Consider the following 12,095-nt stretch of genomic DNA (forward strand, 5'->3'; position numbering starts at 1 on the left):
GAATCTTCACACCCTTACTTTCACTAGAATCTTCACACCCTTACTTTCACTAGAATCTTCACACCCTTACTCTCACAAGAATCTTTGCACCCTTACTTTCACTAGAATCTTCACACCTTACTTTCACTAGAATCTTCACACCCTTACTCTCACTAGAATCTTCGCACCCTTACTCTCACAAGAATCTTCACACCCTTACTTTCACTAGAATCTTCACACCCTTACTCACTAGAATCTTCGCACCCTTACTCTCACAAGAATCTTCACACCCTTACTCTCACTAGAATCTTCGCACCCTTACTCTCACAAGAATCTTCACACCCTTACTTTCACTAGAATCTTCACACCCTTACTCTCACAAGAATCTTCACACCCTTACTCTCACTAGAATCTTCACACCTTTACTCTCACTAGAATCTTTGCACCCTTAGTTGTACTCTGTTGGACTGAAAGTAACTGTAGTGTACCAACATCATTACAAAAAATACAAATTGTGAGGAAAGGAACGTAGTCAACTATTATGTATAGCGTAGCATATACTATGAAATTATAATTCAGATAAAAAAGATAGTTTTGTTAAAAGAATTATTTTTTAGTTTAAGAAACTTTTCTTAGTTTTGCACCTAATGTTTCAAAGAATTGCTAGAAATAAAACAAAGTTTTGTTTCCTTAAGCGACAGACCGTTGTACCTCCACATTCAGGCATCAGATCAAAATGCTGTGAATTGTAAGTATCTGTTCATTTTTGCTTTAATATTTTCTTTAAAGACTTTATACCTTTTTTTTAATGCAAAAAAATTGTGTTTTGAAAACAAGGCTGTATCAGACTTCTAACAGTCAGAAATTCTTATCAGATGACATTTTATAATTTCAAAATTACAAAAGCTTATTATAATATGGTTCAAAAGTACTGTATATTCACGTGACAGAGAGTCAGTTGCATTTTATAAGTTGTTTTTGCTGATGTAGTGAAAAAATTTCAAGATCTATAGTATAAGGTTCACCTTACTGTCCTTCACAGAAAAAAACTTGTGATAGAAATTAGCCCAGCAGTGTCGGAAATTCTGCTTAATCATAGCCATCAAATTAAAGCATACTGGCCCCCATTGGCCTAGCAGCTAGTCTGAAGGCTTGTAATGCTAAAAATTGGGTTTTGATACCTGTGATGAGAATAGCACAGATAGCTCATTGTGTAACTTTGTGCTTACCTACAAGTAAACAAATATTATGTACAGATAATGAAGCTCATTGTGTAACTTTTTGCTTACCTACAAGTAAACAAATATTATGTGCAGATAATGAAGCTCATTGTGTAACTTTGTGCTTACCTACAAGTAAACAAATATTATGTGCAGATAATGAAGCTCATTGTGTAACTTTGTGCTTACCTACAAGTAAACAAATATTATGTACAGATAATGAAAGAGTTCTAAGGGTAGATTAGAACTTGGATCATCATTTCTCTGAAGTGCATTTGACCTGAGTATTAATAATGGCTGGAGACGGCTTGAATGGGTAATGAAGAAAGTTTTTCTTCATTACCCATTCAAGCCGTCTCCAGCCATTATTAGTCTCAAAGTGGGTTCCTCGTCATCGAATTTGACCTGAGTATTTTTAAACATATTTTTAGTTCAGAAAGATACAAGGAAAAGTTTACTTGATTTACGACCAGAAAACATTCGTCAACATGTATGTGACATATTTTGAATTAACCTGAAAACTGTTTACACTGAATATTTTCACTTTCACCATGAAAAACATCTTGTGTATTACATTGCTTTTAATATTCCTATGTTTAATCTGCTTTGATAACTTTATCTTCTATAGTGGCTGTTAGAAGAATTCATGAGTTTATTGCTAGAAATACCAAAGGACTTTCTGGTATTAGCACCATCACCACAGTCCCAACAACTATTTAACGGTTTGACTTCAACTGTCAGTATGTCACAGATGTCTTCAGGAGTAAGTTGAAATATTTATGCCATTTGCATATTTTTTAGTAAACTTCTTTTATCTTGGTTTATATTTGTGCTTATGTAACACGGCTGTTATCGTGAGAATGCTTATGTAACATGGCTGTTATCGTGAGAATGCTTATTTTTTATTGACAGTTAAATGTCAAGAGAGTTTTGTTTTTTTTTTTTGAGGATAAATTTATTTTCTAGTCTTTCAGTATTTACAGTAGACAGTTTACTCATCGTGTGATTTTTCAGTGTTTACAGTAGACAGTTTACTCATCGTGTGTTTTTTCAGTGTTTACAATAGACAGTTTACTCATCATGTGGTTTTCAGTGTTTACAGTAGACAGTTTACTCGTCGTGTGGTCTTTCAGTGTTTTCTGTAGACAGTTTACTTGTTGTGTAGTCTTTCTCTGTTTGCAGTAGACAGTTTACTCGTTGTGTGGTCTTTCAGTGTTTTCTGTATACAGTTTACTCGTTGTGTGTTCTTTCAGTGTTTTCTGTAGACAGTTTACTCGTTGTGTAGTCTTTCACTGTTTTCAGTAGACAGTTTACTCATTGTTTGGTCTTTCAGTGTTTTCTGTAGACAGTTTACTCATTGTTTGGTCTTTCAGTGTTTTCAGTAGACAGTTTACTCGTTTTCATTAAAGATAGGCCATCTGTTACATTTAAGGTGATCAATTTGGGCCAGTATATTTTGAGGGACATTTTGGGCTTCATTACTTAGTCTTTTAAGAGTAAATCAGGACTGTAAATACAGTATTGTGGTGTATATTATTTTGTCTTTTTATGCTCTTATTAGTTTTTTTTTCTTTCAGATCTAAAATGAATACAATTTTTAAAAAACTGGTTGATGATTGTACTTGTAATCATCAACCTCTGTGACAACCAAGATAAAATTATAACAACATTGACAACAAATAAAATTCTTTAGAACAATTATTGTTTTAACCCTTTTGCTGCATATTTCGGATATATCCAAATAAACGTTAATATGCACCGACTGTGAAGTTCGGATTTATTACCCCACGGCTACCAAAAAAAGTTTCCCTCTACTGCGACATGCAGGAATATCCCCCTGTAATTTAAACAGTCACCAGACCTGCATGCGTGCTGCCATCTTTGCTCTACGCCATGAAACCTGGATGTTTATATGCCTTATTACAAAATTTCCAACTTTGCAGGAACGCATGTAGAATCTGTATCAAGACAGCTTCATTATATCTTGGATATTGTTATCTAAATAATTTGTTTTATATTTTATAATGATTTTGGCCTCTTATTGACTTAGTTTTGCTGATATTTATGCCGTTTACTGGAGAACACTTCTAATTTTACTCAACTGTTTGTTTAAATCATTATTTTTCACCATCCAGTTCGGTTTTCAAGGAATATTACTGTCAGGTATAGAAATTACAGCTTCCTTCAATATTGAAAAAGTAATACAAAGATTCAAATTCACACTTTTATTTTTGGGTGGATAATTGACACTTTTTTGAGAATCACCCTGAAAATTAATTGGGCAGTAAAAGGGTTAAGTATTGTTTAAATGTGGATTCATGTCTTAGTGTGGCATTGCAGATGTAAACTGAGAAAAGATTGAAAAGTAATTGAATGTAATTGGAAAACCACAAGATATACAAAATTGTTAATGAATGCAACAATATGAGAGTGGTCTCAGTAACAATTTTGTTGGCATGGTAACATATATTCAGCAACCAATCAAGTATAAATTAATTTGTCGTCCTTTAAAAAGTTGGTCGGTAACTATTTAGTTTTCGTTTCATATCACAGAAGTTTGTAGCTTTGACCAAAGCACGTGTTTGGATGAAACATGCAAGGCTGTCTCACTTGTTTTTAAAGTGGCTTTAGTTGAAATGTATTTAGTGGACTGTAAATTAAGGAGAGTTCATCAGTGCTTTGGTCAGTAGTGCATGATCATTTATAATTTCTTTTAATGGCTTGTTTTGTAGTCTTTTTGTTTTTTGCTTGAATAATTATGTATTTATGTGATAGTTTGGTGTTGCCAGGGAAGATAAATATTCAATCCAGAGTAACTGGATAATTGACTGCTAGGACTCCTGCAGAATTTATTTTCCATACATGTTGACCAGAATTTATTTATAAAATACATGTTGACCAGAATTTATTTAAGAAAATACATTTGACTGTATATGATATTTGTTTATAAAATACATGTTGACCAGAATTTATTTAAGAAAATACATTTTACTGTACATGATATTTATTTATAAAATACATGTTGACCAGAATTTATTTAAGAAAATACATTTGACTGTACATGATATTTGTTTATAAAATACATGTTGACCAGAATTTATTTATAAAATACATGTTGACCAGAATTTATTTATAAAATACATGTTGACCAGAATTTATTTAAGAAAATAGCATTTGACTGTATATGATATTTGTTTATAAAAATACATGTTGACCAGAATTTATTTATAAAATACATGTTGACCAGAATTTATTTATAAAATACATGTTGACCAGAATTTATTTAAGAAAATACATTTGACTGTACATGATATTTATTTATAAAATACATGTTGACCAGAATTTATTTATAAAATACATGTTGACCAGAATTTATTTATAAAATACATGTTGACCAGAATTTATTTTATAAAATACATGTTGACCATAATTTATTTATAAAATACATATTGACCAGAATGATACCTCTAACTTTTTAACAGAACAAACTAATTCAGTTAAAGAAATGAGAATTAGTATATAGTTTTTGTTGTGGTAAAATTTGTAAACAATTGTAAATTTTTTTCTTCTCTCACTTGTAGCATCATTTTGTTCAAGAGAAAGTGTATGTTGGATTAGAGCACGCTTCACTATCTTCGATTCGAGAAAAGATTCTAGGACCGGAAGTGAGCATATCATTGTGTTATTTACCACTTGTACAATATTAACAAAAATAGGTTTTTCACTGAATTTAAAGTAATAAAAATACATTTCCAATAATACCAGATCATCGACTGATCAGACAGAATGTAAGTAGTTATAAGTTTTTTTACTTTTCTGAGGAGCGTCTCTATTCTTTGCTATAAGATTGCCTGAAAAGGTAGTTAGTTATTTGATGATATATAAAAATATTTTGTTTCACAAGTGGAATGTAATGGTGATTTTGTTTTTATTTAGGGATCCTACCTTCAACACATAAGAACTGAAACAGGTGCTAGTGTTACCTTAAGGGGCAAGGGTTCAGGATTCATGGAACCTACCTCTGGGAGAGAAGCCTTCGAACCTCTTCATATTCACATCACGTGAGGAAGAAATACTTCCATAATTACTTGTAAAATATTTGTAAAGCACAAGCTCATGATGCACTGTTTAACGTTTTGAACAATATTTTAAAGTTAACAAAAGAAACTCTCTATTTATATTTTTCACGGATCACATTGTTAAGTTACATATGTTGTTACAAAAAAGCAATATACTTTAAATATTTACATAAAGTGGAGGATTATTATGCTTAATAGATTATCAGCAGTTATGTTTTGTTAGGCTGAACCAATAATCCTGTTGCTGTTCTTTACATAAAAACAAGTTTAGAAGTGAAAGATAGGAAAAGACAGACAACAATTTTTTGGGGAAATTTTAAAAACAAGTAAACTTTTTTCCATTTTTGCTTTATTTGTGCAGATGCCTGTTTAATAAAGAGTAAAATACAATTAATTTTTTTTATATAATTAATATCTTGTTGAAATTAAACTACTTATTCATGATGCTAAAAATTTCTGTATAGGGATAATGATTGAAACTCAGTATTTCTAGACTTAGTTTTCGTTTGGACTTGATTTAGAAATATTCATTTTAAGCTATTAGAAATTCAAAATTACTCCTACCTAAAAGAATACTAATTTCTTTATTTGTTACATTATGCTATTATTACTCATAAGGGGGGTGTTACTTTTCGGCATTTATACTGTAAGTTAGTCAGTTAAATATTTTGAGAATTCATTCAATTTTAATTTATTTTTTGTGAATTTATTTATCTTAGCAAGATTTTAGTATCAAGTTTTGATTCTCTGTTTGTGAAAATAGTTATCAGTTTTCTGATAAATAGTGTATTAGAATTATTAAAACTTATATAACCCATATTAAATGTGTTGGTTTATGAATCACTGATACATCAAAACTCTTTGGTATACTTCACGTGTACTTCACTTACCTAATCAATGGTTTTGAGTTCATAGTATCTGAAAATGAATAATTTCTAATAACTCTGTCCACTGAATGAAGCTAGATTCATTTTTACAGTACAGTTTAGAATTTAGCGATCATTTAATTTAAAAGATGAAATACCATTACAATAGTAAAATTACATTGTGCATTTTTTTGTCTAATGTGTATGGTATTTTTTTATTGGATAAAAATTTGTTCACTGAATGCACATTTTCCGATAGAGTAACTTACCTATATAGCTCTTCACATTCAGTGGTGCCCTCTATATGTAAAAATTTCCACAAGCCTTGAGCTCCACAAACAATGTGGTTCAACTGCATCTAGCATGTAAATCATCATACAACAACCCTCCACCAATAGGGTGTAAAACACCCTCCTAATGCATGTGACTCCCTCTATTTGATTCCACTGAACTATCACTTTTTTTGTTTGTGCTCTCTTCCTGTATTCTTTTTTTAAATTTTATACAAAGTGGAAATATTTTTAACAATTTTAAATGATCACTTACCATTTTTGTTCTTCAAATTTTTTTGTGGTTTTTACTAAAGTTTATGTTTCCACCTGGAAAGGATATTTTCTTCCAGCACATTTACAGCATCAGGTGGCGGTACTAGACTGAGGAATAGTTATATGAGTTGACCTTCATTGGGCCTCGAATTTAGGGGCCCACACATTTTGAATATGGTGTGCCAACTTTGGACAGATAAGCTGTTATACCGTTATAGATTTCTGAATATTTTTTGATATTAATGTTATTATTATTTGGGTTGAATAACATAAGTTTAATTAGAATTGTAAATACTTGTTGTAAGGTTAGGGTTTTCAATTAGAGCTTGGTGATATCCTTTGTACTACAGTGTTAGATTAGGCTTAACGAGTATCTTTGTTATTTTAGTCTTACCTGTCATTTATTTTACTGGTAAGTCATAAATTAGGTTCAATATATTGTTTTCTTCAACAAATACCATCTAATAAATTGTTATTGTCAATACACATGTACTTAATATAAAGACTATTTAATTTTCTTAATTATTTATATTTTCTATTTTTTTACAATTAATTTAGTTTGTAAAGACCCCTAAGGCCAGGGTATGCCCCACCTTCTCCCAGTATTACTCGCCTTCCTCCTAAACCTACTGAACCTGTTTGAGATGATGTATATTTTGACATTTTTCCTTCATCTGCTTATGATTTTCTTTCCCAGACCTCTCCTGCGGAGTCTGCTAGGCCTACCTCAGCCCTTTTTGACGTGTTTCACAGTAATTGTTTTTTTCCACACTTTTTCCAGACATTGTGGTTCATGCTGGGACCTTTTGTGTCTCTTTTTGAGAGAAGGTGTTTGCTGCATGCCTTGCCCTCTATGGGCTTTGGTTCATTTTGCCTTAGTTTACCATCAGGCAGATTGTTTTTTCTTTTCTTGATTTTTTGCACTAAGAATCTTTGTTGCCTGTATGGGGGCAGCTCCTGATATTCCTATCCTTTTATCCTTTGCCAAGTTTTCCAGACTTTGTCTTCCTCTATTGACTCTTCTACAAGAATTGTTCATTGTACATCTCATTTCTGAGGCATTTCACCTAATTCTTGGGGATTTTTGTGGGGTACCTTCCCCTCCTTACCTCTGTGTTGGGGAGATTGTCATCTTTGGCTCTTTCCCGATACATGTGGCTTATTTGCTTTTGGGATCTTCTAGGTCAGGCACATATGCGATATCTTCAGGTGATGCTGCATGACCCGTTGTATCTTGATAGGGTTCCTTTGGATTCCACTTGTAACTTTCATACTTCCCTCTTCGAGAATATGTGTTGATGGTTGAACAAAGCCCCCATGTTATCTAGACAATGGTATACAGCCAAAAGGTCTTGTTAACACCTTTGAAATTCTTGCAGTCCAACGTGCTTTGGTTCATTTTTTCCTCTTGTCAGGATTCGACTAATCATGATCCATTCTGACAAATTGGAGGTGGTTTATATCACTTACCAAGGAAACACCCGTTCTAGTTCTCTTTGTGGTCGACCTTGGATCTCTCTTTTTTGGGTCCATACACTTGACATAAGTCTTCTCGCGTGTCATGTTCTGAGTGATTTCACCATCTTTGCAGATTGCCTTTCCAGTCCTGACACACTATCCTTTATTCTATGGAGTAGTGTCTCAATGTCTTAAGTTAAGTGTCTTAAAAGTTTCCGGTGTCTCTGACTCCAGTGGGATGCATTTGCCTCTTTTCTCAATTTTAATTTACCTCTCTTTTTTGTCTCCAGTTCCTCCTCCACTTGCCTTGGTTGTTTATGTGTTTAGACAGGATTGAGACCAGTTTATACCTTTATCTTATCATTCCGGTGTCTCTGACTCCAGTGGGATGCATTTGCCTCTTTTCTCAATTTTAATTTACCTCTCTTTTTTGTCTCCAGTTCCTCCTCCACTTGCCTTGGTTGTCTATGTGTTTAGACAGGATTGGGACCAGTTTATACCTTTATTTTATCATTCCGTTTTTCATCTTCCCTAGGTAATTTCATTCATTCATGCCACTCTGTGACAGGTCTTACTGATTGCTACTTCCTGGCCTGTACAAATCTGGTTTTCTCAGCTGATTCAGCTTAATCCATTCTCTTTGTTCTGGATCTATTCTTTCTAACTTCTTTCCTATCCCCCCATGGATGTCGGTTCCCTATGGCGGGGTTTTGGATGCAGTTGACTTGCCATGTATGGTCAGTCATGCCTTAGCTACTCTACACCTTGGGGCACATCCTTTTTTCCCTCTCATCCACATTACTGTTGTTGAAGGGATTGAGATTCCGATATCTGGTGGTTTGGATCCCTATCCAACCATTGTTCTAAAGGAAAGAAAGAAGCATCCTTCGAAAGCATTCGAAGAACACCCGAAAAGTGGAGATCCTCGCAGTAGAGGATCCTACGTGGGAGACTGCATCTCATCTGTAATTATACTGTAAGCCCAGTGTGGAAAGAGGTGTTGCAAACATGGGTGGAAAATGGGAGGCACCAATCCTTCCACCTATTCAATGTGGGATTCTAGCTATTTATGCGAGAGGAGGTGAATTACCATATTGGAAGTTATAATTTTCCTATACCGAAATTGTATTTCTGATAGGTAGTTACTTCCTCACTGAAAACTGATGTATCCATTTTCTGACAAAACTTGAAGTTATAGTTCAGTAGAATCCGATAGAGGGAGTCACATGTGTCAGGAGGGTGTGTTGCACTCCTATTGGTAGCAAGTTGTTTCATGATGATTTATATGCAAGATGCAGTTGAACCACATTAATCATGTTGTATGTGGGAGTTCAAGGCTTGTGGCATGCAAAAACATTTTTGCATATAGAGGGCAGTATGGTATGAGAATAGCCATATCTGTGAGATAAACAGAAGTGTAGTTTTAGGTAGTCAATATTTGATAGAGATTAATTAAGAAAGATGCAGTTGAACCACATCAATCGTGTGGTAATTGGGAATTCAAGGCTTGAGATATGCAAAAACATTTTTACATATAGAGGGCAGTGTGGTATGAGAATAGCCATATCTGTGAGATAAACAAGTGTAGTTTTAGGTAGTCAATATTTGAGAGAAATTAATTTTGAAGTGTAGTTATAATGTAGAAAGCAAGACTTCTATTTACCCATGGTACTATTACAGATGATGATTTTGTATCTTTTACAAGGATATTTAATGTTTTTACATTCATTGATATTGAAGACCATTTTATATCTCTTTTATATGATTGATTTCCATTTTGTTTTTTGTCATCCATAATGAGAGAAATTTGTTTCTTATTTTTTGCAGTCATCCAAAGCCAGAAGGTCTACAAGCTGCTAAAGCTTTAGCTTTAAATTTAGTCCAGACGGTAAGTAGACTTATCACAGATTTTTTATGACAATTTGAGAATTAATGCTGTTGTATTAAATTTACCATGCCCAGGTGTATCAGTTGATACATCTGTATGGTTTGTTTTATTGCATTGCAAAAAATGCTACAGATTGTCTAGTTTTTGCAAGTATCGTATTTTTGTATTTGATATTTGTATGAATTTCAAAACTTGAAAAGATTTCATCGTAATATTTTTTTTAAGAAACAAAAATGCTTACTTTGTTCTGTGTTTGAAATATTAAGTTTTATGTCTTGCTGCATTTTTTGAATACATTCCTATAAAGTCTTCTTTTTTATAGAACTGTAAATTTTATTTTTGTTTTGAATAGTTAAATGTTATGTTCAGTTTCACTGTGAGTGTAATCACTGTTGTACAATTAAAATAACTTTATTTTTTTTAGCATACCAAAATTATGAGCAGGCCAACTTTTTTTAATTGTTAATCAGAATATTTCATTTAATATATGTAATATGTTTTAAACTAGTTTTATATTAATTTATATATATATATATATTTTAAACATTTCTTTTTGGTCATTCTATTTGCCCATTCAAGTAGTTATTTGGGCTCTTCAGCCCTAATGTGTTAACATGGCCTTGTTAGTGAAACAAAACTTGATCCTGTCAAGTGCAAAGTGATTTAACTAAGCCTACCTCATCTAGTTGAATGAAAAACTTTTTTTTCCTATCATACTAAACAGGTACCTGATGATGACAAAACCTTGTTGTAATGTTGTACATTTGCTGTTATGTTAAACTTATATTAAAGTTTTTCTTCATTACCCATTCAAGCCATCTCCAAGCATTATTAGTCTCAAAGTGCGTTACTCATCATCGAATTTGTATACTATACATTGATTTGAAATGAAGTATAAGATGATAAAGCAAGCTTTAAAAAATCAGAACTAATTGTTGCAGGAGTTGTTTACAAACATCTAACAATCTGATGCCATGATAAGCCTTTATCACTTTTTTTTTACATGCTTAGATCACTAATTTGTGACTTCTCAAAGTTGAGATATAGGCACTTACATCATACCATGACAACTGAAGTCGATGATTGACTAGAACTACATTTATATTGAGTTATAGGGTCCAATTAGTGCTATTTGTTCAAAACTGTTTGAACTTTCCTTTCAGGGATTGTGCACACTTTATATTCAGAAAAAAAAATCACAGACATATATTTGTTTGGAGCACATTGAAATCAGGCCATAATAACAATTTGTAATTTATTTTTAATGCCTAAAATTAAATAAAAAAACTTTTTTTTATATAATAAAATTCAACATTGAAGGTTCTTTAATGTGTCAAAAAATACATTCAAGTTTTGTTGTATAATTTAATTTTGTGGCGCAGTTTTACCCTCTAGACAGAATGCATTTACTCGACCACGACAGAGTTAACTTGGATAAAACAGCTATAGATTATGCCGTTTATTCTAATACAAAACACGTTTTTTTTAAATCTTGTAACTATAGTTCTTAGAGAAAATTCGACCCATACCCCAGAATATTAATATTTTATTGTTAGTATTGTAAAATAGATGACTGTGTTGTCGTTTACTTACTTTTGTGATGATTTTAAATAAATACATTTTACTGTGGGGTCTTTAGGACTAGTATCTTGGTAATACGCTGAATTAATCAACTCTGTTTAGTTGACTTCAAGTAAGCTAGCTAGTAAAATAGAAATTACATCAGTCCGGAAAAAACTTAATTAAAAGAGTCAAGTGCTTTTGAAGGGTGCTTCTCCCCCCCTCTTTTGTCAGATGTAAACAAATGATAGAAGTAGAAGTAGGTAATAGAAAGTTTGAACTTACCTCAACAAACAATGTTAGTTATGGTGGAAAGGATAAACTAATAAATCAAGTGGATATCAGATATTTTGTGTGACATCTACATAAGGTTAAAGAATGCCCTGTATGACATCTGTGTAAGATGAAGGAATGCCCTGTATGACATCTGTGTAAGATGAAGGAATGTCCTGTATGACATCTATATAAGGTTAGGGAATGCCTGTATGACATCTGTGTAA

At 32.6% G+C, this 12,095-nt stretch overlaps 1 protein-coding gene across 17 annotated transcripts in view; it reads left to right on the plus strand.

Annotated features, from left to right (window-relative positions):
* Positions 1 to 12,095, plus strand: part of LOC106473394 (SH3 domain-containing protein C23A1.17-like) — a 33,324-nt gene that overhangs the window by 1,869 nt on the left and 19,360 nt on the right. For all 17 annotated transcript variants that reach the window (XR_002613692.1, XR_002613693.1, XR_002613695.1 and 14 more), the window contains exons 2-6: positions 675 to 727; positions 1,828 to 1,962; positions 4,781 to 4,864; positions 5,136 to 5,260; positions 9,975 to 10,035. Coding sequence is in view for 7 of the 17 variants with exons in the window: in XM_022401844.1 (XP_022257552.1) it covers positions 1,846 to 1,962; positions 4,781 to 4,864; positions 5,136 to 5,260; positions 9,975 to 10,035 (387 nt within the window). In the remaining 10 variants the exon portion in view is untranslated. The remainder of the gene's footprint in view (positions 1 to 674; positions 728 to 1,827; positions 1,963 to 4,780; positions 4,865 to 5,135; positions 5,261 to 9,974; positions 10,036 to 12,095) is intronic.

Source organism: Limulus polyphemus, unplaced genomic scaffold (assembly GCF_000517525.1).
Source record: "Limulus polyphemus unplaced genomic scaffold, Limulus_polyphemus-2.1.2 Scaffold6139, whole genome shotgun sequence".
NCBI lineage: Eukaryota > Metazoa > Arthropoda > Merostomata > Xiphosura > Limulidae > Limulus > Limulus polyphemus.